The sequence below is a fragment of the Cavia porcellus genome, unplaced genomic scaffold (assembly GCF_034190915.1).
Source record: "Cavia porcellus strain 051 isolate PalLab524CR breed Dunkin Hartley unplaced genomic scaffold, mCavPor4.1 scaffold_19, whole genome shotgun sequence".
NCBI lineage: Eukaryota > Metazoa > Chordata > Mammalia > Rodentia > Caviidae > Cavia > Cavia porcellus.
In genome coordinates this window covers 59,368,667-59,386,014 of record NW_026947502.1, presented here as the reverse complement: position 1 = coordinate 59,386,014, position 17,348 = coordinate 59,368,667, and the positions used below count along the sequence as shown (strand labels likewise).

The window sequence follows — 17,348 nt, the reverse complement described above, 5'->3', positions numbered from 1 at the left end:
AAATAATCCTATCACACGCACTTGTGAGCCAGGTGCTGTGCCGCTGAGCTATATCCCCAGCTAACTACCCTTTCAAGGTGCTGACAGCTCCCAAGTAAGTGCAATTTGATAACCATGTCGAAAGGCACCTGGGCCTTCCCTGGCTTCCCCGCACCATGCACACTTTGTGTGTTCTGCCATTGTCTACGGAACAGAATTCTCTTTGGGGGGCCAACGCAGCACCACCCCAGCTGTCAGGAATGATACCCTAATGGGCAGTGAAGAGTCAGGGGTCACCAAAGTACCCAAATAAGTGGCACCTGTATCTACTTCATACGAGACAGAGAGAGACAGAGAGAGAGAGAGAGAGAGAGTGAGAGTGTGTGTGTGTGTGTGTGTGTGTGTGTGTACACACACTGGCTTGCTCCTATTGAAGAACCAAAAGCAGCCCCATTTGAGAATCTGGAAGGCTCAGTGTGGTCTGGTAGTTAAGACTCCAGAGTCAGTCTACCCCCAACATCAGATCTACTCATTGGGTGGCCTTAGGCAAGTTACTTAATTACCAAGTGCAGCCCTGTGGCCCTATCTTGAGCTCTAAATCATCTAGTAGTTACAGCTTATCTCAAAGGATGGTTATGAGACTATGTGAAATAATATGAGTGCTTAGAAGAGTGACTAGCACTCAGCATTGCTTTAACAAGTTCACTTACAATGCTAGTCTTTCCCAACTGGGGTATTTAATGAACACCTACTATGCACAGACACTGAGAGACCACGAAGAGATAAGACGTTGATGTGCTAAGACACTCAGCCGAGTAGGAAGGCTGACCTGGCAACCACCAATCCTAAAAGCCTGCAGAATGGCAAACTCCAGGTATAAGGCATTGGAAGGTAGAGATGGTACAAGCTTCCCAGAGAGGGGAGGAGTTTCATCTGGATCACAAAAGAATAAATGGGAGCTTTTCTGGCTAAGAGGAAGGAAAAAATGGATAGAGGGAGGAAATACCTCTTACAAAAACAAAACTAGCAAAAGAAAAGGAAGTAGGGCAGATGGTGCTATTCTAAGGCACTTACTGCCTTTTGTCCACCTGGAACATATGCTAGTCCACTCATGATGGTGGGGGAGCATAAGGACAGGGGAGTTCTTGCCTCCTGAGCTACAGGGGAAGTGCCTGCCCCAGTCATGGTACAGACTCAGCAAGACCCAGAGAGGTGTTTTGTAAAATCTGCAGATTTTTTGATTCACCCCAGATCCACCCAAAGCCTCGCAAGGCGAGGCCTAGGAACCTGTATTTAGCCCACTCCCAGAGCCATGCTCACTCATTACAAATTACACGTACTGAGCAGACGGCAAGAATGGAAAACCAGCACCAGAAACAGGATGCCACGCATTCCACTGAGCCCTTGGAAGCTGGGACTTCAGCGATTCCTCCATCTTAATGTTCACATCTAGTTCATTCCAAAGTAATCCCAGGGATGAGCAGCCACACATAAGAGCATGAACTGAGACATCCTCTTTGGAAAGCATTCAACAGTGGGTCTCAAAGGCCTAGAAAAGCTCATACCTTTGAACAGGGGGGTAAATCCTGCAGGGGGAACATCAGTGTAACTACAAGGATATTCTCAGTGAAATTTTGCTTACAACTAGTAAAAAACTGATCACAACCTAAATCCCAATTAAGGAAGTGGTTCCCCACCTCAGGACCTTGGCATGTGGTCCTTCTTCTTGCCTGGAACATTCACCCACTGAAATCTACACAATTCATAGGTTGCAATTCGAACATTACCTTCTGTGAGGCCGCCCCTCGTTATTCTACTGAGAAAACAGCCACGTCTTTGCCCGAGGCACAGAACCACCTGGGACCACTCATTTATTCATCTGTCCCTCACTGTGTGGGAATGTACACTCCAGGAAGGAAGGATTTGCGACTGTTTTGTTCCCTGCCATTCGCACACTTCAAACCTAACCTTACACACAGTAGGTCATCAAATATGTGCCAACAAATGAATTAATTAGACATACAAAACAGAGACTCAGCGCATAGCTATGGAAACCAGCTTGTCTGGCAACTCCAACAGGGAACAGGAAGACACTAGGTGATAACTCAGAGTGATAACAGCATGGCTTCACGCCCCTCTGTTTCAAATGCCCCTCTGTTTCAAATGCCCCTCTGTTTCAAATGCATGCGCGCTGTGAGCATGCATACCTAACCCTGCAGCTATGAGCATGCATACCTAACCCACTTCATAATCAAGTGTTTATGGGTCATATTTTTTTTTTTACCTAATTGAAGTTTCCAGTTTTTCTTCCATTAATTTTGCATTACTTGCATAATCTTTGAGAAGTAATCCCTTGTGAAATGTTCTCAAAACATTTGTTAATTTTTTTAAAGAAAAAGCTGCCTCCTCAGTGACTTAATTAGGGTGCCCCTAATTAATGCTGGCACAACATCAAAGAGGCCAGGTTCCCAGAGACCAGATTCCAGGGGACTCCAGGTCTCCTTCTGGTTATGAGATGACCTCAGTCCTGCCAGCAGCAGCTTAGACTCAAGACTTGGCTGTCAATTCCTCCTGGCTCTGCTCCCCACTACCTGCTTCCTACTGGGGGTGTCTGATGCCATAATTCAGGCCCCAGATCACATCCTGCTGTGGAGTTGGCTTTGAAGGTTCAGTAAACAATCACTTCAAAACAAAGAGCGGCCATTAAACCAAACTCAAAGACTTCCTTACTGGCTGCGGCTCAGGGCTGCGCCTGGCCTTAGAAGTGAACCCCAGGCCTCCCTGGGAACCAATCCTGCAGCATTTCCAGCCTCCTCCTCTCCCGTCTCCCCCTTTCCTGTTTCCCTCAGAACTACAGAGGGTAAGCAAGTCAACCTCTGAGGGAGGGTCCCTACAGCACCTCCCGCAGGTGTCACCTGGATCTCACTGCTCCCACAGCCTTCTCCCTGCTGGTAAGCTGACAGCACCTGTGGATGGAACAACTGCCCCTGGATTCCAGGTCAGCAGCTGGTCATATTCCTCTTGAAACAGAGGGAGGCCCTTTGAAGCTTCTTGAAGCCCAGAGGCAGGCCAGGCTTTTTACATACTATATGTGACTCCCCCTACGTCCTGAAAGTATAGCTAGAACAGTCATCAAAGTCAGTGAAAGGCACCCACTCCAGAATTGTAAAGGAAATCCAAACATGCCACACTGCAAGCAGCAGCCTAGCCTGGGGAATAAGAGCACAGACCCTGGAGTCAACAGTCTGAAATCAACTCTGAAGTCGCCTCCAATCAGCTATGCACAGCTCAGAGGTTTGACCTCTCTACCTCAGTCTCCCTGTGTCTAAAATGGGGGCTGTAATGGTAATTACAAATCACTCCCTCACTGGGTTGTCAGGAGATTAAATGGGTCCTTACGCTATTTGTCAAGGCACTTAAAACAGAACCTGACAGTGCCAGGCATATTAATACATATTAAGTAAGTAAAATAAAACTCAAGGTTCAGTCTGCATGTCATCTGGACCAAAAGCCTCAGTGACTGTCTCCTGCCACCCTCACACAGGAGTCAGAAGCCCAAAGGCACCCAGAAATCTTGCACACACCTCTGTCATGGCTGGAACCACACTGAGTTCTAATTACCTACCTGCCCCATTTCTGTAGTAACAGCTTCAAGCCAGAGACTGTGCCTGTCCTGTTGACAGATATATGTCTACCTTCCAGCAGCACACAGCAGGCAACACACCATGTCTGCTGAGTATGTACAATGTGTTCTCTCAGCTCATTTACACTGTGGGTCAAAATGGGAGAAGTCCTACAGTCTTGTCTCTACTGCATTATTTAATTGAACACAACTTTCTTGTGTTACCTCTGAGTGTCACAACGGGCAGGGTACTCTGCTAGGAATTACAGAATACTCCACTGCCAAACCTACAGGGCAGAACGGTACAGCAGCCAACACGCACCCAGACACAGGTGAAACTTTCACAAGGAATTCTTTACTTCAGAACTCTCACAACAGCCCCATAAGGTGGGTGCTTCACTACACTTGCTTTTCAGAAGAGGAAACTGAGGCACACAGAGTATCTTGTCTACAGCATTCAAAACCAGATCCTTTTGAAATCCAATGTCCGCAGTTGCTCCATAATTTCTATAGGATGACTTCAGTGATGTGCTGCGGCCAGCAGGGGCGGAAAGTCAGCAGGAAGCTATCTCCAAACATGTACCCTAACTTTTTTTATGTAGCTTGTTACAGATATTTGCTGTTCAGTACAGCACTCACTAACCCTATGTGGCTATTTAAATTTGAACTAATTTAAAAATTATTTTTGGTACAAGAAATCAAACTCAGGACCTTTTGCTTGCCGAGCAGGTGCTTTGCCACTGAACCACATCCCCAGCCCTAAATTTAAACGAATTTAAAGTGAGTCAAATTAAAAATTCAGTTCCTTGATTACACTGGCCACATGTCATATAGTCAATTCTTACATGTGGTCAGTAGCAAATACATCTGATAATTTTCAGCATGCAGAAAAGCATATTATAGAACAACAAAACTCTGAAAAAAGAATCCTAAAATACATTTTTGTTGCTGCTTTTTATTCTAACTTAAGATGCAGCTCAGTGGACCAGAAGCTGCCTATTATGTGTGAGGCCCTGGATTCAATCCCCCATTTAGTTCAAAACTAATTAGTTTAAAAACTAACCTAGTGTTTTACTGTAATTTGTTAAATTTTTATTGTTAATTAGGGTAAAAAGACAAAAAAAAAATCCACCATCTTGACCTCTTTAAAGTGAAAAAGGCAAGTGCATTGACATTGTAGTGCTAGCACCTAAGGTGCTTTTACTCAGACTTGGGTGAGATTCAGTATCTGAGGGAATTCTGCCAGCTCAGGGGTTCACAACCCAGACCTCATGCTACAGTTACCCAGGGTGCCTGCCTTCAAAATCCTGGTATCCAGGAATGCACCCCAAAGCACTGGCGAGCAGCCTCCAGGGAACAGGGCCCAAGCCCTGATCTTTAAACTCCCAGAACTAGTGGAGCTGTCTCTGCTACCATGTCTCCTCCACCACCGGGCACACCTGCAGGAACCTGCTTCCCTGCCCAACTCCACTCCCCCTGCCCCTGGAGAGCCTGGCTGTGTGGTAGGTGGCAGGGAAGAGACTCACAGACAACACCTGCCACCCACCTGCCGCAGTTCAGGAGGCTGCTGACGCTGATCCAGCCAGTGCTTTTACTGCTGTCCAATTCTTTGAGGCAAAGAAAACAAATAAAACGACACACAGTTCAAAAGACACTCAATTGGTTTTTTTTTTCACCCACTTAAACTAGACAGGAAAAGAAAAACCACTTAGAAAGGAGGACCAAGTCTGTCCATGCCAAAAATCCGCACAGGAAGGAGCCCCTGCACTCCAAAGGCAAACCGGCAAGGGCTCTACTAACTCAATCCAAACTGGAGGCTACTGGGAGGTAATTAAACACAGAAGCTCTTTTACAAGAGAGTTCCAGGACTGGGCACAAAACGAGTTCAAGGTAAAACATTCCCTTCGAGGAGTCATGAACTCTGGGTGAACTTGGTTAATTCATATGATTATGGAAGAGGGAGGAGGTGCCAGGTTTGCATAGCTGCCCAGTCTCTGGACACATGGTTGTCACAGAGGACATCCTGTGGTCTTCATGTGTGAACAAGGACTGGCCTGGCCCCGAAGCACCTCTAACCTCTGTATACCAGAAAAGCAAAAGGAAAGGGAATGCCAAGCCATCTGCTGAAGATCAGTAAGCAGGAAAAGGAAGAAAGCCATAATATGCCAGTGTATCAAAATTAAACGATTTTCCACCAAAGTGACAGCTGGATTAGAACTGCCCAGATCTTAAGAGTCCTCCTCACTGGGTTCAAGCCCTCTCTTCCAGCCTGGCTCTGCATGTAAGACACAGACAAGATCCTGATTCTCCCTCTAAGCTTCCTGCAACACTCAAGCAAGTGAGGCACTGTCTTTTAGAAGTAAATGGAAACCCTCTCCACTTAACACCAAAGAGCTCCAGCTTTGGTCAGTGGCCAAGATTCGAATAGCACTTCCACCCACCGTGGCCTCACACAACTTACTGAGCTGCTCCAAGTCTCTGTTCTCTTACCTATAAAGTGGGGCACAGGAGAGGACAGGATGACATCACACACACCAAGCATAGAACACAATGTGTGCACAGTAGGTCCTCATCAGTACATCAAAGAACAATAAGCACTGCTACGTGCCAAGTGGCACACATGAGCATCAAACACAACCAAAGCCTTCGTCCTGGCAGTTGATAAAACTAAATGATGCTGCAACAGAGAGTCCAGGCCAAAGGCCCTGAGAAGGCTAGGTAGGGGACACTCCAATGAGCTGCTCAGAAGGCACTCTGCACTGGGAATGGCTCCTGGGTTGTTTCCATAGCCATGTAACTCAGACAAAACATTTTGCAGTCTGTATCTAATTCAAAGTAGAACTTCTGCAATCAAATACAATACGTCTCCTTAATACTCAGCCAATTAACTTACTCTTTTTCCCATTTGGTACTCAACAAGGCCAAATCAGAGATGCAATCTACAAATCCAAGCTGGACAGCTCAAGGCATCAGTCAGTTCCCTGTAAGGGGTCTCAAATAAGTCTTGTCCAATGTCCAAAGCAGCTAAACCTGTCCTTTTGGCTCTTGTTTGGTTAGAGGAGTGTTGTTTGTTTTTGCAGAGACGTGGGTTTTAGGGGGAAGTCTCCTGAAGGCAGTTCCAAGAAGTAATGGGAACTCAAAATGATCTCATTTCTCCATACCTAATTTGACCATCAAAACGGTCTCTCTGCAAAAAGACTTGCCAGCTGCCACATGTCCTTGCAAAGACAAAGAAGTCAAGATAAAATGATAAAGCATCTAATGGATCAATAGTTTCAACCTTTTCACCCTTCAAGCATTTTAACAACCCTAAACAAGCTAGCCAAATTAACAAGTATCATTTTAGCTTTTTTCTTTTCTCTATAGCCAAGATGCAAAACAAGAGGTCAAAGGGCAACTGGTCAGCAGCTGAGAAGACACAGCCAGCACTGAAAATGACTGTTCATGTGAAACGCAAATGTAACTAGAACGCTGTATTTTTGCTTGCTTAAATCCTAGCAAAGTGTGTTGCCTTACACCAAGCTGTGAATAAAGTCTACAGAATGAGAACGCATCACTAGAAATTGTACCTAGCGACCTCTAGACCAGGCCAAAGCCCAGGAAGCCTCCCTTCCATGTGAGCTGTGTGACCTAGGAACAACCTTCTCCCTGGGACATTATAAATCACAGAATTTCAGAACATCAAACAAGCCCTAAACAATTTGATTAAGTAAGATCTTTAAGGGATTTTCCCCAAAACACGCTCAGCTGGAAAGCCTGATCTACACAGAAGAGACCCTTAATCTCTGAGTAAGCACCCACTCCAGGCAGTTGCCTGATGACGATTTTACATTTTCACTCCCTTTTCCCCAGGCTCCAACTGAGGCAGCTGTAAAGCCCTGGCCAAACACAGCCATTTGCCAGAAGAAAAGCCAACACAGGGCCCATCTGTCCTTTTTAAGGACTCTACTTGCTGTCTTGTGTGGCTGTCAGCATTTACACAGAGCAGTCCACCTACAGATTATAGGACCTGGCCACTGGTTGAGGCCCTGGTTTTCAGTATCACCCTGAGAGAACTGATTTGAAACATCAAAAGGAAGTCAGGCAAAGCTTGATGTGGCCTCCATATTGTACTGCCCCTACCAGGAGACAACCCTCTCCAGAGCAGGACCAAGCAAAAGACCTCCCAGGGGTAGGCCCTCCATAAGCACCAAGAAAAGGAACCTTTCTCCTGATAGGAGCCCTGAGTCTGCTTAATGAAAAAAACAGGCCTCCAATCAAGATCCAGTGCTGGACCCACTACCCACGCTCTTGATCTCACGATAAGCAAGGGAAAATATCATGATGTGCTTTCGAGCCACAAACAAATTTCCATCAAATTCAAAGAAGTCCCTTCAGCAGTTCTAATTTTAGGCAGAACTTAGGACAGAGGATACTGGTGGCCAAGGGAAGCAGGGCACAGCAGGGAGGAACTGAACAAGGCCCCTATTCTGCTCTGCACAGGTGCCAGTAACAGGACACCCCTGTCCACAGTGACAGGCAGCAAGGAGCAGTCAGGTGTGGTTGGCTGTTCCTCACCAATCACTGTTATATAAGCCCAGATGCTCTGCTCACCAGGGCAAAGTGCCCCTGCACAGCCTCACTCAGCTCCTGACCCTGAGGCTTGAGCAACAACAGTAAGGAAAATATTTGATGTTACCATCCGATTTTTTTTTAAAGTTAATTATTAAAAGAAGACAGACAGCCCTAGGGTGAGATGCCCTCCAGTTTGGCCACCAATACCCTCTGGTATTAAAAAAACCCCTAACCACCACCAGATGCTGGTTGAATTACTTAAAAGTAACAACACAAATCTGTTTACAGTTTTTAGCCGGTCCTTCCTAGGCCTTGGATTAAAAAGTAAAAATAAATATAAATAAAAATAAACTGCAGGACCTCGTTAATGTGGTCCTCAGTTACTGCCAGACCACTGCTAACCCAGGCAAACCAATGAAGTCCTTTCCTTCCAGCCACATAAACAGTCCTGGTCTCCCCTCCTCTCAGGGACCAACACACCCCAGCCAACTTGGCAGGTGATTTACACCCGCTATGGGGCCAAGGCAACCCTAAGTGATTCTGCATACCACCACTCATTAGTGACTGCCCCCACAGCAGGGTGGAAGAACGGGGAAAACATCAGGTTTTTCCCATTAGAGTAATCAATAAGTTATTTAACAGCTGCTGCTGATTTTCCGTGGGGCTCTATTCCTGGGGAGAAAAGTGAGGATTTCTTCCACACCCTTCTGAAAAGGGTAAAACACACACACACCCAGACAGCCCAGGACTGGGGGAAGAATCTTTTAGAAGTCACCAAGAATCCTCTCTAGTTTTCTCGGTCCTGAGACTTTAGTTTTAGAAGATGGATGGTATCAGGCCTGGAAATTACTCCATTTTCTGTTTTTCCTTTTTCCTCTTTTTTTATTCCTCCAAAGGAGAAATTGATTCTCTTTTTACGCTATTATACATTTTGAAAAAAAATGTTACTTAGAAAAGCATTTTCTTTACCCTTCTCTCACCCCCAGTCCCCATGACTTTTAAGAAAATAACTTAAAAATGGTGTCAAGATGGCATTCCAAATTAGTTTAACATTTAACACTTCTCTCTCAAAGCAAACTGAAAGGGAATTTAAGTCATGATAAATGTGTCACAAGAGTTTTAAGAAGAGAAAAAAACCAGCAAGTCATTACAAAGCCAGCTGACCCAGCTATCAAAAACTTCATTTTTCTGGCAACTGTATGTATCCATATACTCTACACTGCTTATTTCCAACATGGTCAAATTTTAGTATTTTTAACTTCTATTTTAAAATATCACTAACATCTAATTAATGAAAAAGTCCTAAGAGGAAACTCTGTAAAAATAATTTAGCAATTGTCTCATGTATAAACAATCTTGGCAATAAAACATCCCATTTTTCCTTATCTCTCTACTTCCCAAAAGACTATAACTCTGCAGAAACCAACATAGCTTGGTCTTCCGCTCTATCTTGCTTTTAAAATCTTTTACTGCCAAAACAAAACAATACAAACAAAAAAAATCTTTAAAATAAATGCTTTCCCACAGGATGTTGACTAAACCTATCAAACTCAAAGGAAAAGAACTTAGGATCTACAAACTCTAGAGTCAGTACTGAAGGAACTCTGAGATCTTTTTAACTGGAACCTTGCAAAAAACATCTCAATACTCACAAATTCCTGGACAGAGCCTATACCACCAGAAAGAGGGCATGGCAGGCAGAAGACATGAGAGCCCACCCTTGAGGAAGGATTACCTTCTGAAGGGCTTTGGATTCAAACCAGAGAATCAGAAGAGTTGGGTTTGTATTTTGGGTTAAAGAACAAAGAAAAAAAATTCCAGGTGTGATCACTCTGGGGCTGCAGTGGGATCAGTGAAGGCCCTGGGTTCCCTGTTACTACTCAAGGACTGGAAACATTTATGTATTTCTTCTCCTCCAAAAAACACAAACAGCTTTACCAACCCATCCCAAATTTCTCTTCTGGAGATCAGAATTTACCATGTGTGCTTCAAATCCAATCTTGTTTGACTATAAGGCGTGGAGAATTTAAATTAACAATAAATGTAGGAGCCCGCAGAAGGGGCACCGATCTTTGTTCAAAAGAGCACTTCGTTAATTCAACGTGGACAGGGGCAAAGGAATGAAAGGGGCTGTCTTTGAAGAGGGCCTAATCCATCTAATTCCGAATGACTGGATTAGAGGCATTCCTGGGCAGGCTGGTCTGCCTGCAGATCAGGCCACGTGAATGTCAATTTCTGACAAAAGACACAAGATATGTAGGATGTTAAAATGGACAAAACCAAGAAGAGGCACTTTGACAAAGTTCACCCTGGGTGAGGTGGCAGTTGCTTCTAAAAAGGAGAAGCTGGCAGTGACAGCTGAGCATTCCTTCCCGAAGTCCATCTCCGAGGCACGAAGCCTCTCCAAACCTTGCACTCCATCAGACAAAAGCTTCTCCAGGCGCCAGGCAGCGGCTGAAGAGGGGCTGTCCACACCCACTCGCCCGCACTGCTTTCCAAACCTGCCCACTCTTTTGGAAGCCGAGCTTTTAATTAAACACCACCTTCCCGGATCTGTCGAGGCAAACTGGGGCTGGGCTGGAGCCAAAGAGAAGCTCCCTAAATATATATACAAAAAAAAAAATACCCCCAACCCACGGCCCCTAATTCCCACTTCCAGCTAGCGATTCTGGCTGGCTCCACTTCCTACGGTTGAGTTACACAGGGCCCTGGTCTATCTATCCCAGAAAATCCACATCGGAGGGTCAGGTTATCTCCAGTCCCACCCTTTGCAGGAAAAAGCCATACTGTTGTTCCCCACCCCCCACACACGCGCGCGCGCGCGCACATGCACGCACACAGGACCTCCACGATCCAAGAGAAAACCACTCTCGAAAGGGTCATGGAGATCGTGTGCGTGTGCGTGTGTGTGAAGAGGTAAGACACAGTTGTTTAGAAGGACCCAGGTCTTGCTTTCAGGTTGGCTGGTTTCAGGTTGCTCTGGGAACCTCTGCACTGTGACCCGCACACACTAGGACTGAGGGCAGGCTTGTGCACTCACACCAGCTTTGCCACAGCACAGTTACTAATTTGTGTACACACACACACACACGCAAGTACGCACACCTTCCAGGTAGACTTGAAAGTCGAGGAGGGAGGCCGCCCTCCCCATCTACCAGGCAGGAAAAGCCTTCCTGAGGCCGAGCCGAGCCTCCACTCCTTCCCCTTCGCCACGCTAGGCGCCCCCACCCAGGACTCCAGGAAATCAAATGTCCGCCCGGGTGTCCAGGTTTCACGGGGCGCGAACACTTAATCCAGGGACAGACAATGGAAAACTTGCAGCCAGGGAGGGCCCCGAGCCCCCCAAAGAACAAGCCCCCGGGAATAACCCGCGGAGAAGCGTCGGAGACAGCGGGACACCGCCCCCAACCCGGAGCCGCCCGCCAGGCGACCGCCCGCAACAGCGCCCCGGCCGGGCGAGCAGGTGACACCCGCCGGCCGCGAGCTCCCGCAGGTGGCAGGCGGTCGCGCCGCTAGCGAGGGCAGGGCGGCCGCTCCGGGCGAAAACAGCGAGAAACCGCGAGGGTCAGGGCGCGGAGGCTACAGCGACCGCGGCCGCGCCCGGCGTCCTACCTTCATGTCGCTGATGATGGTCTGGAAGAGGCCTCCGAGCGCGCCGCATTCCTTCTCAATCACAGCCTCCATTTTCCCGGCGCCGGCGGGGAGGACGCACTCGTGGGGCGCTGCGCTGCGCGCGGGCCGGGCTCGTCACCCGACAGGAGCCTCGCCCTCGGGGCCGGCCTGCAGCGCGTCTGCAGAGCGCGGGGTGCGCAGGGTCACTGTTCTCCGCCCCGAAGACTAACAATGGTGGCGAGAACCAGACCGCTCTGTGGGGCGACTCGCCTACATGCACTGCCCAGCCCCTGGTCTCGAAAATGCCCGGAGAAAGCTGGTAATCAGGCCACCACCGGCGCCCAGGACGGAAAAGGCAAAGCCCATCTTGATACAGAGAAAGCTGCCCGTCGACCCCGGGTCAGCGCCATTTAAAAAAATGCAAGATTTGCAGATTTAAAATTTTTTTAAGAAACTGAAAAAAAATGAGCCCGCAGCAGCCAACGTCTGCTCGCAGCGCCGGGATCTGTTGCTCGCAGCCGCGACCGCCGCCTCCTTTTCACTCCTGCGCGCCCAGCCCCGTGCTCGCTCTGGCTGGGCTCCCGCCGGCGTACGGAGGGGCGCGCGCGCGCTCGCGGCCGTGCGTCCCCGGCGGGGACGCGGGGCGGCGCGCGCGCTCGAACGGGCGGGGCAGGGCGCGCGCCGCAGATACCGGCTGGCTGCGGGCGGCGCCGGGCGAGTCTCCGCTCGCGGAGTACCCCTCCGCCCCTGGCTGCGGGCGGCTGCGCGGAGAGGGCAGGTCAGCACCCCGCCCTCCCGGCAAGTGCCCACCGCGGCTGCGGGCGCCCGGGAACCTGCGCGCCGCCGCGCTGTGCCCCGCGCGCCACGCCGAGCAAGTGAGCGCTGCGTGGGGCGGGAAAGCCACTTCTACTGCAGCCCCCCCACCCCGGGAAGCCCGCTCAGTGATGTCAGGACTACAACGCCGGGTGGCCTCTGTAAATAGCCAGAGGCGTAATTAAAAGGGAGCTCGGGGCCGTAGCCTGCGGTGGGGTGCTAAGTTCGATAAAGTTGCGGGGTGCGGAGAAGTGGATCGGTTTTGCAAGATTGATGGCTTGCCTTCGATAGAGTCCTATCTCCTGCTCTTCACTCAGTGGGGACTGCTGACTGGCCGGGACTCGGAGGGTTGTTTTTCAGGCTGGCTGAGGGTAAGGGATGTTTTGTAACCACAGAGAGCTTCGCCCCCACCCCCTGGAAATTTGACCTGACAGTGCAGAGCACCTGGGTGGGGCTGGAGATTCCTGCTCCCAGCGCCTTGGCCTAACCCCAACCCAGGAGGTCCCCTTCAGACTAAGGTCAACTGGGCATGGGGGTGGGGAGGGAGCGATCAAATGAGCAACTTTAAAAAAAATAGACCTTAAAACATCTAATTGGACTTTGACCGGTGATTAGAAGCACAAATGTAACAAGAGGAAAAGGAATTGGGGGAGAGAGCAAAAGAAACCATATGCAAAATGTGCAAATTTGTGTCAAATCCCCTCAGTAAGAAGGGGCCGGACTGAGAAGCCTGGATCCCAGGGATTCCTGGAGTTGCAGATGTTCGCGCCCCCCACACACCGACACTCACTCTCCACCCTTCTCCCCCAGATCACTGTGAGGCACCCTCTGGAAGTAACTGATCTTGGCAATCTCGCTGGATCGCGTCCCAAGAACATTCAGTTGCACCGGCCTCTCCCTGGGTATCAGTTGCCAGCGGTTGTTTGACGCATGATTAGCTAGCTCTTGGTCATCCCCATCATGGTTTTAATGCTATAGGTGCTATAATGACCCAGGCGACTGTTTGTAGAGCCAGCTGGCCTGGTTTCACGCTGTTTACAGCCTAGTAAGTACATGGCCTTAAGGTTGTATCTGGCATCAGAACAGTAAGCCCTCAAGAAAGTTTACCAACAGAAGTAGATACCAGGCCAAAGCTCACATCTACCTTGGGCCCCAGAGTGCCCTCCCAACACTGAGATGCTGGTGTGTCCCCCACTCACACACACCCGGGCTGAGGATCTGCAGTGATCCCTATAGGCACTTCACTCGACTTACCTATAACTGAAGGTAGCTGTGATTCCAGTTGTCTTTTTACTGTTAGAAGGACTCCAAGCCTGGTTTTCTGACTCCTGCCACAGATTGCCCCTCCGTCCAGCCTCCAGACTCTTGGGATTAGAGAGCCCTGCTTAGCCCCAGAGGCTAAATTCAGCTTTCCTGCCACATGCGCTAAACAACCTAACTTTGCAGTATTTATAAAACGCACCTCTCTCGTGCCCTCGGATCTGAGAACCAGGCCTTTCTGTCTTATTGGAAAGCAATCATTGAGAGGGTCTCTGGGAAAGTTCCCCAAGACAGAAAAAGCCCAGAGGTAGGACAGACTCTTGGCATTTTTAATAAAAAGTAGGGGGATCTTGGGAAGGAGATGATGCAAGGTCAGATTTATAACCCATACCTTATATTCCTTTCGCCCTTTTGAGCATCTTCCAAGCTTTTCCTTCCTCCAAAACATGGAGCACTTTGTGGGTGGGTGTTAAGATCTGCTTGACATGTACCTCCTCCTGGGAATATTTGCTGTTGCTGCTTTTTGTTTTCTTTTGTTTTTTGTTTTCAGTGCTGACGCTTGAACCCAAGTCCTTGAGCTAGGGTGAGGAATCTGAAGGAAAGAATATGGTAGAAGAATTTCAGCACCGTAGGCTAGGGTAGCCGTGGCTGCCTGTGTGCCCTGCTGTCTCCCAACTCTGTACCCTTTAGCCGGTTATTTGATCTCTGGAGACTCTGTTTTCCCAGGGTCCAAACGCAGTAACTGTCTTAAGGATTCACAGGAACACTGCTCCTATCACAGTAGTGGTGTACAAGGTGTTGCCTTCCTTCCCAGCAACAGTCCTGGCTGTCCAGAGGGCTGCCTGGTCCTGACTTGGCTGCGTATTGGAACCTTCTTGGAGAGTTTAAGACCTTGATTCTGCGCTCCACTGCCAGCAGGTCTGATTTAGTTGGTCTGGGCTGTGGCCTGGGCATCAGGACTTTGAAAAACTTCCCAGGTGACTGTAATGTGTAGAAAAGTTAAGAACCCTAATATGTGGAATTTTAAAGGAAGGCACTGAGGCTCAAGTCCTGCCCTGAAACAATTCAATTAGAACCTCTGGTGATTAGGCTCCAGAAATATTTTTTAATAATTTGTATATATTTTATTACATTCTCATATAAGGATATATATAGGGATGTAAGGGGGAGATTATATCATTGTTTATTTACAAAAATGGAATTGTTTTACTCACATTTTTCTGAATCTTGCTATTAACACTTGATTTCTCTCCAGGTTAACTAATAATACTCTAATTTGTTCATTTTTTTCTTTAAACTTTTTTTATTTAGGCATAATTTCAGATAATTTTTATTTAGGCATAATTTCAGCCTGGCTGGACTTTGGAAGTCCTCAGGAGGTTTTAATCTGGAGTGGGGAGAGCTACAAACGTCCTCACAGGTTGCTGTGTGACTCAAGGCCATTCCTCTACAATTTCTGACCTTCATGATGGATCAGGCAGTGTGTTAGATGATTTAGACAGTGGCTCCAGACTCCACCAATTTCTATTCTTCTGTGCCTCTGTTTCTTCATCCATCAAGCGAGGGGCACTAAATGGGCATACCTGAGTCACGCTTGGCACTCCGTGAATATACACTGAAGCTTATCCCCCCCCCCAATCTGCTGATCATGACTAGCTCATCTGTGAACTCAAGTGAGTTTAAGCTTTCCCTGGTGACCTCTAAGTAGAATTGTTTATGATCCTAGACCCTGTAATACCCTCAGACAAATTGGGCAGTTGTCAGCGTAGAAGAGGGTTTGCTTAGAAACAGACCACTTTTGAAAATGGAATTAGCAAGAATCAATTAAAAATACTTGTTACAGTGACTCATCCTTAGAGATGTTTTGCATGTGTTTTGTAGCTGTCAGGCAGGGAAATGCCCACCTCTCTGCGTTTAGAATCTGTCTCAGGCAGGAAGCTAGTGGGAGAGGTGATAAAGGGGTCAGTACCACGCTCACAGCCCCGTGTGTGTGGCCACTGGGCAGTACACCTGTAGACAGTGGACAGTGGTGGGGATGAGGGTGTGTACGCATGCTTACAGCAGCACAATTTGCAATAACTAAACTTGGAAGCAACTTACATGCCCACTGACAGATAAATGGTTAAAGAAAATGTGGTATTAGGAAAAGAAAGTGCTCTAAAGGACACAACTGCAAGTGTGTTTAGGTGTGTAAAATAGATGACCATATTACTAAGTTTTTGTTGGATCATTAAAAACACTTGTTTGCAGTTTCACTGTTTGAATGTCCACTTTGTATGCTTAATTTTGTAACTTGATCACTATTTCTAAGATGACAATTTGTAATGTATTAACTAGTAGTTTCTTACTATTTATTTTTTTAATTTCTGTATTACTTGTACCCTTTTATTCTTTTGTTTTGTTTTCTCTTTTAATAAAAAAAGAAAAGAAAACGTATTTATACACAGTGAAGTACTACTTTGCTATAAAGAAAGATAAACTTGAGATGTTTGTAGGAAAATGAACCTTGAGACCATAATTTTTATTTATTTCTTTTTTTTTATTTAAGGAGAAAAAGAAAAAAACAGAGAAAGGGTACAAGTAATACAAACTTTAAAAAATAAACAATAAGAAATCACTAGTTAATAGATTACATATTCTCATCTTAGAAATAGTTGTTCAGGTTACAAAATTAAAGCATATAAAGTGGACTTTCAAACAGTAAGAGTGCAAACAGTTCTGTTCAGTGATCCAACAAAACTCAGTAATATGGTTATCCATCTTATACACTCAAACATATATGCAGTTATATCCTTTAGAGCACCTTCTTTTCTTTTGTACAATGACAATTACACATTTTGGGTTTTATTACTTCCACAGTTCTTATTACTTTTTTTGAAGAGAGTAAAACCAAAAGCGACATATCAGAACAGAGTCAGTCAAATCAAAAGGATGGACGTAATAGATAATGTAAAAATAAAAAACAAGGTGATCAACAATAGTTACCGTACTGTCTCTTGCTATCTTAAGAAGAATTGCCTATATCATCAGTTATAATAAAGTTGAACAAAACAGTAACGAATACAACCAAAACACTGGAGACTTTACAGGACTTTAAAAGAAGATAAGAGTCAACCAGAATGGGCGTCATAATGAATCTTACTGTCTTCACAGTTGTTGCCTATACTTTCGAACTTGGTACTATCTAGCAAAGGAGAATAGGGGAAAATCAGTTAAAGCAAGATGGTGAGGGCAATACAGGGTTTCAAATCAAGTTAATAGGAAATCAAAGTAGGTTACTATAATGTATCCTGCTATTTTTTATTTATTTTTCCCTTAATTAAAAAGATAAAAATAAAGAAGTAAATAATTAAAAAAAAAAGCAATAAAGGGGATTGAGATAAAAGAGGGCATAACAACAGTACAGCGCAGGTCAAAACAACCATTTAAGCAAAATAGTGTTTCACCTCAAGATATCCTGACATAATTAATCTATTTTTTTCTTACATTTTTTTAATTAAGGGAAAAC

General features: G+C 46.5%; 1 protein-coding gene across 13 annotated transcripts in view; it reads right to left on the bottom strand.

Moving 5' to 3' along the window:
* Mtss1 (MTSS I-BAR domain containing 1) overlaps positions 1–12,363 on the bottom strand; it is a 142,789-nt gene extending 130,426 nt beyond the window's left edge. For 3 of the 13 annotated variants that reach the window (XM_003467379.5, XM_013149946.3, XM_005002604.4), the window contains exon 1: positions 11,768–12,360. In XM_003467379.5, the coding sequence (XP_003467427.2) occupies positions 11,768–11,839 (72 nt within the window). In that variant the 5' untranslated portion in view covers positions 11,840–12,360. Of the gene's footprint in view, positions 1–8,515; positions 8,717–11,767 lie in introns of those variants that run through there. The other 10 variants (XM_005002603.4, XM_063231121.1, XM_063231119.1 and 7 more) reach the window with 8 other exon arrangements.
* Positions 12,364–17,348: the final 4,985 nt, after the last annotated feature.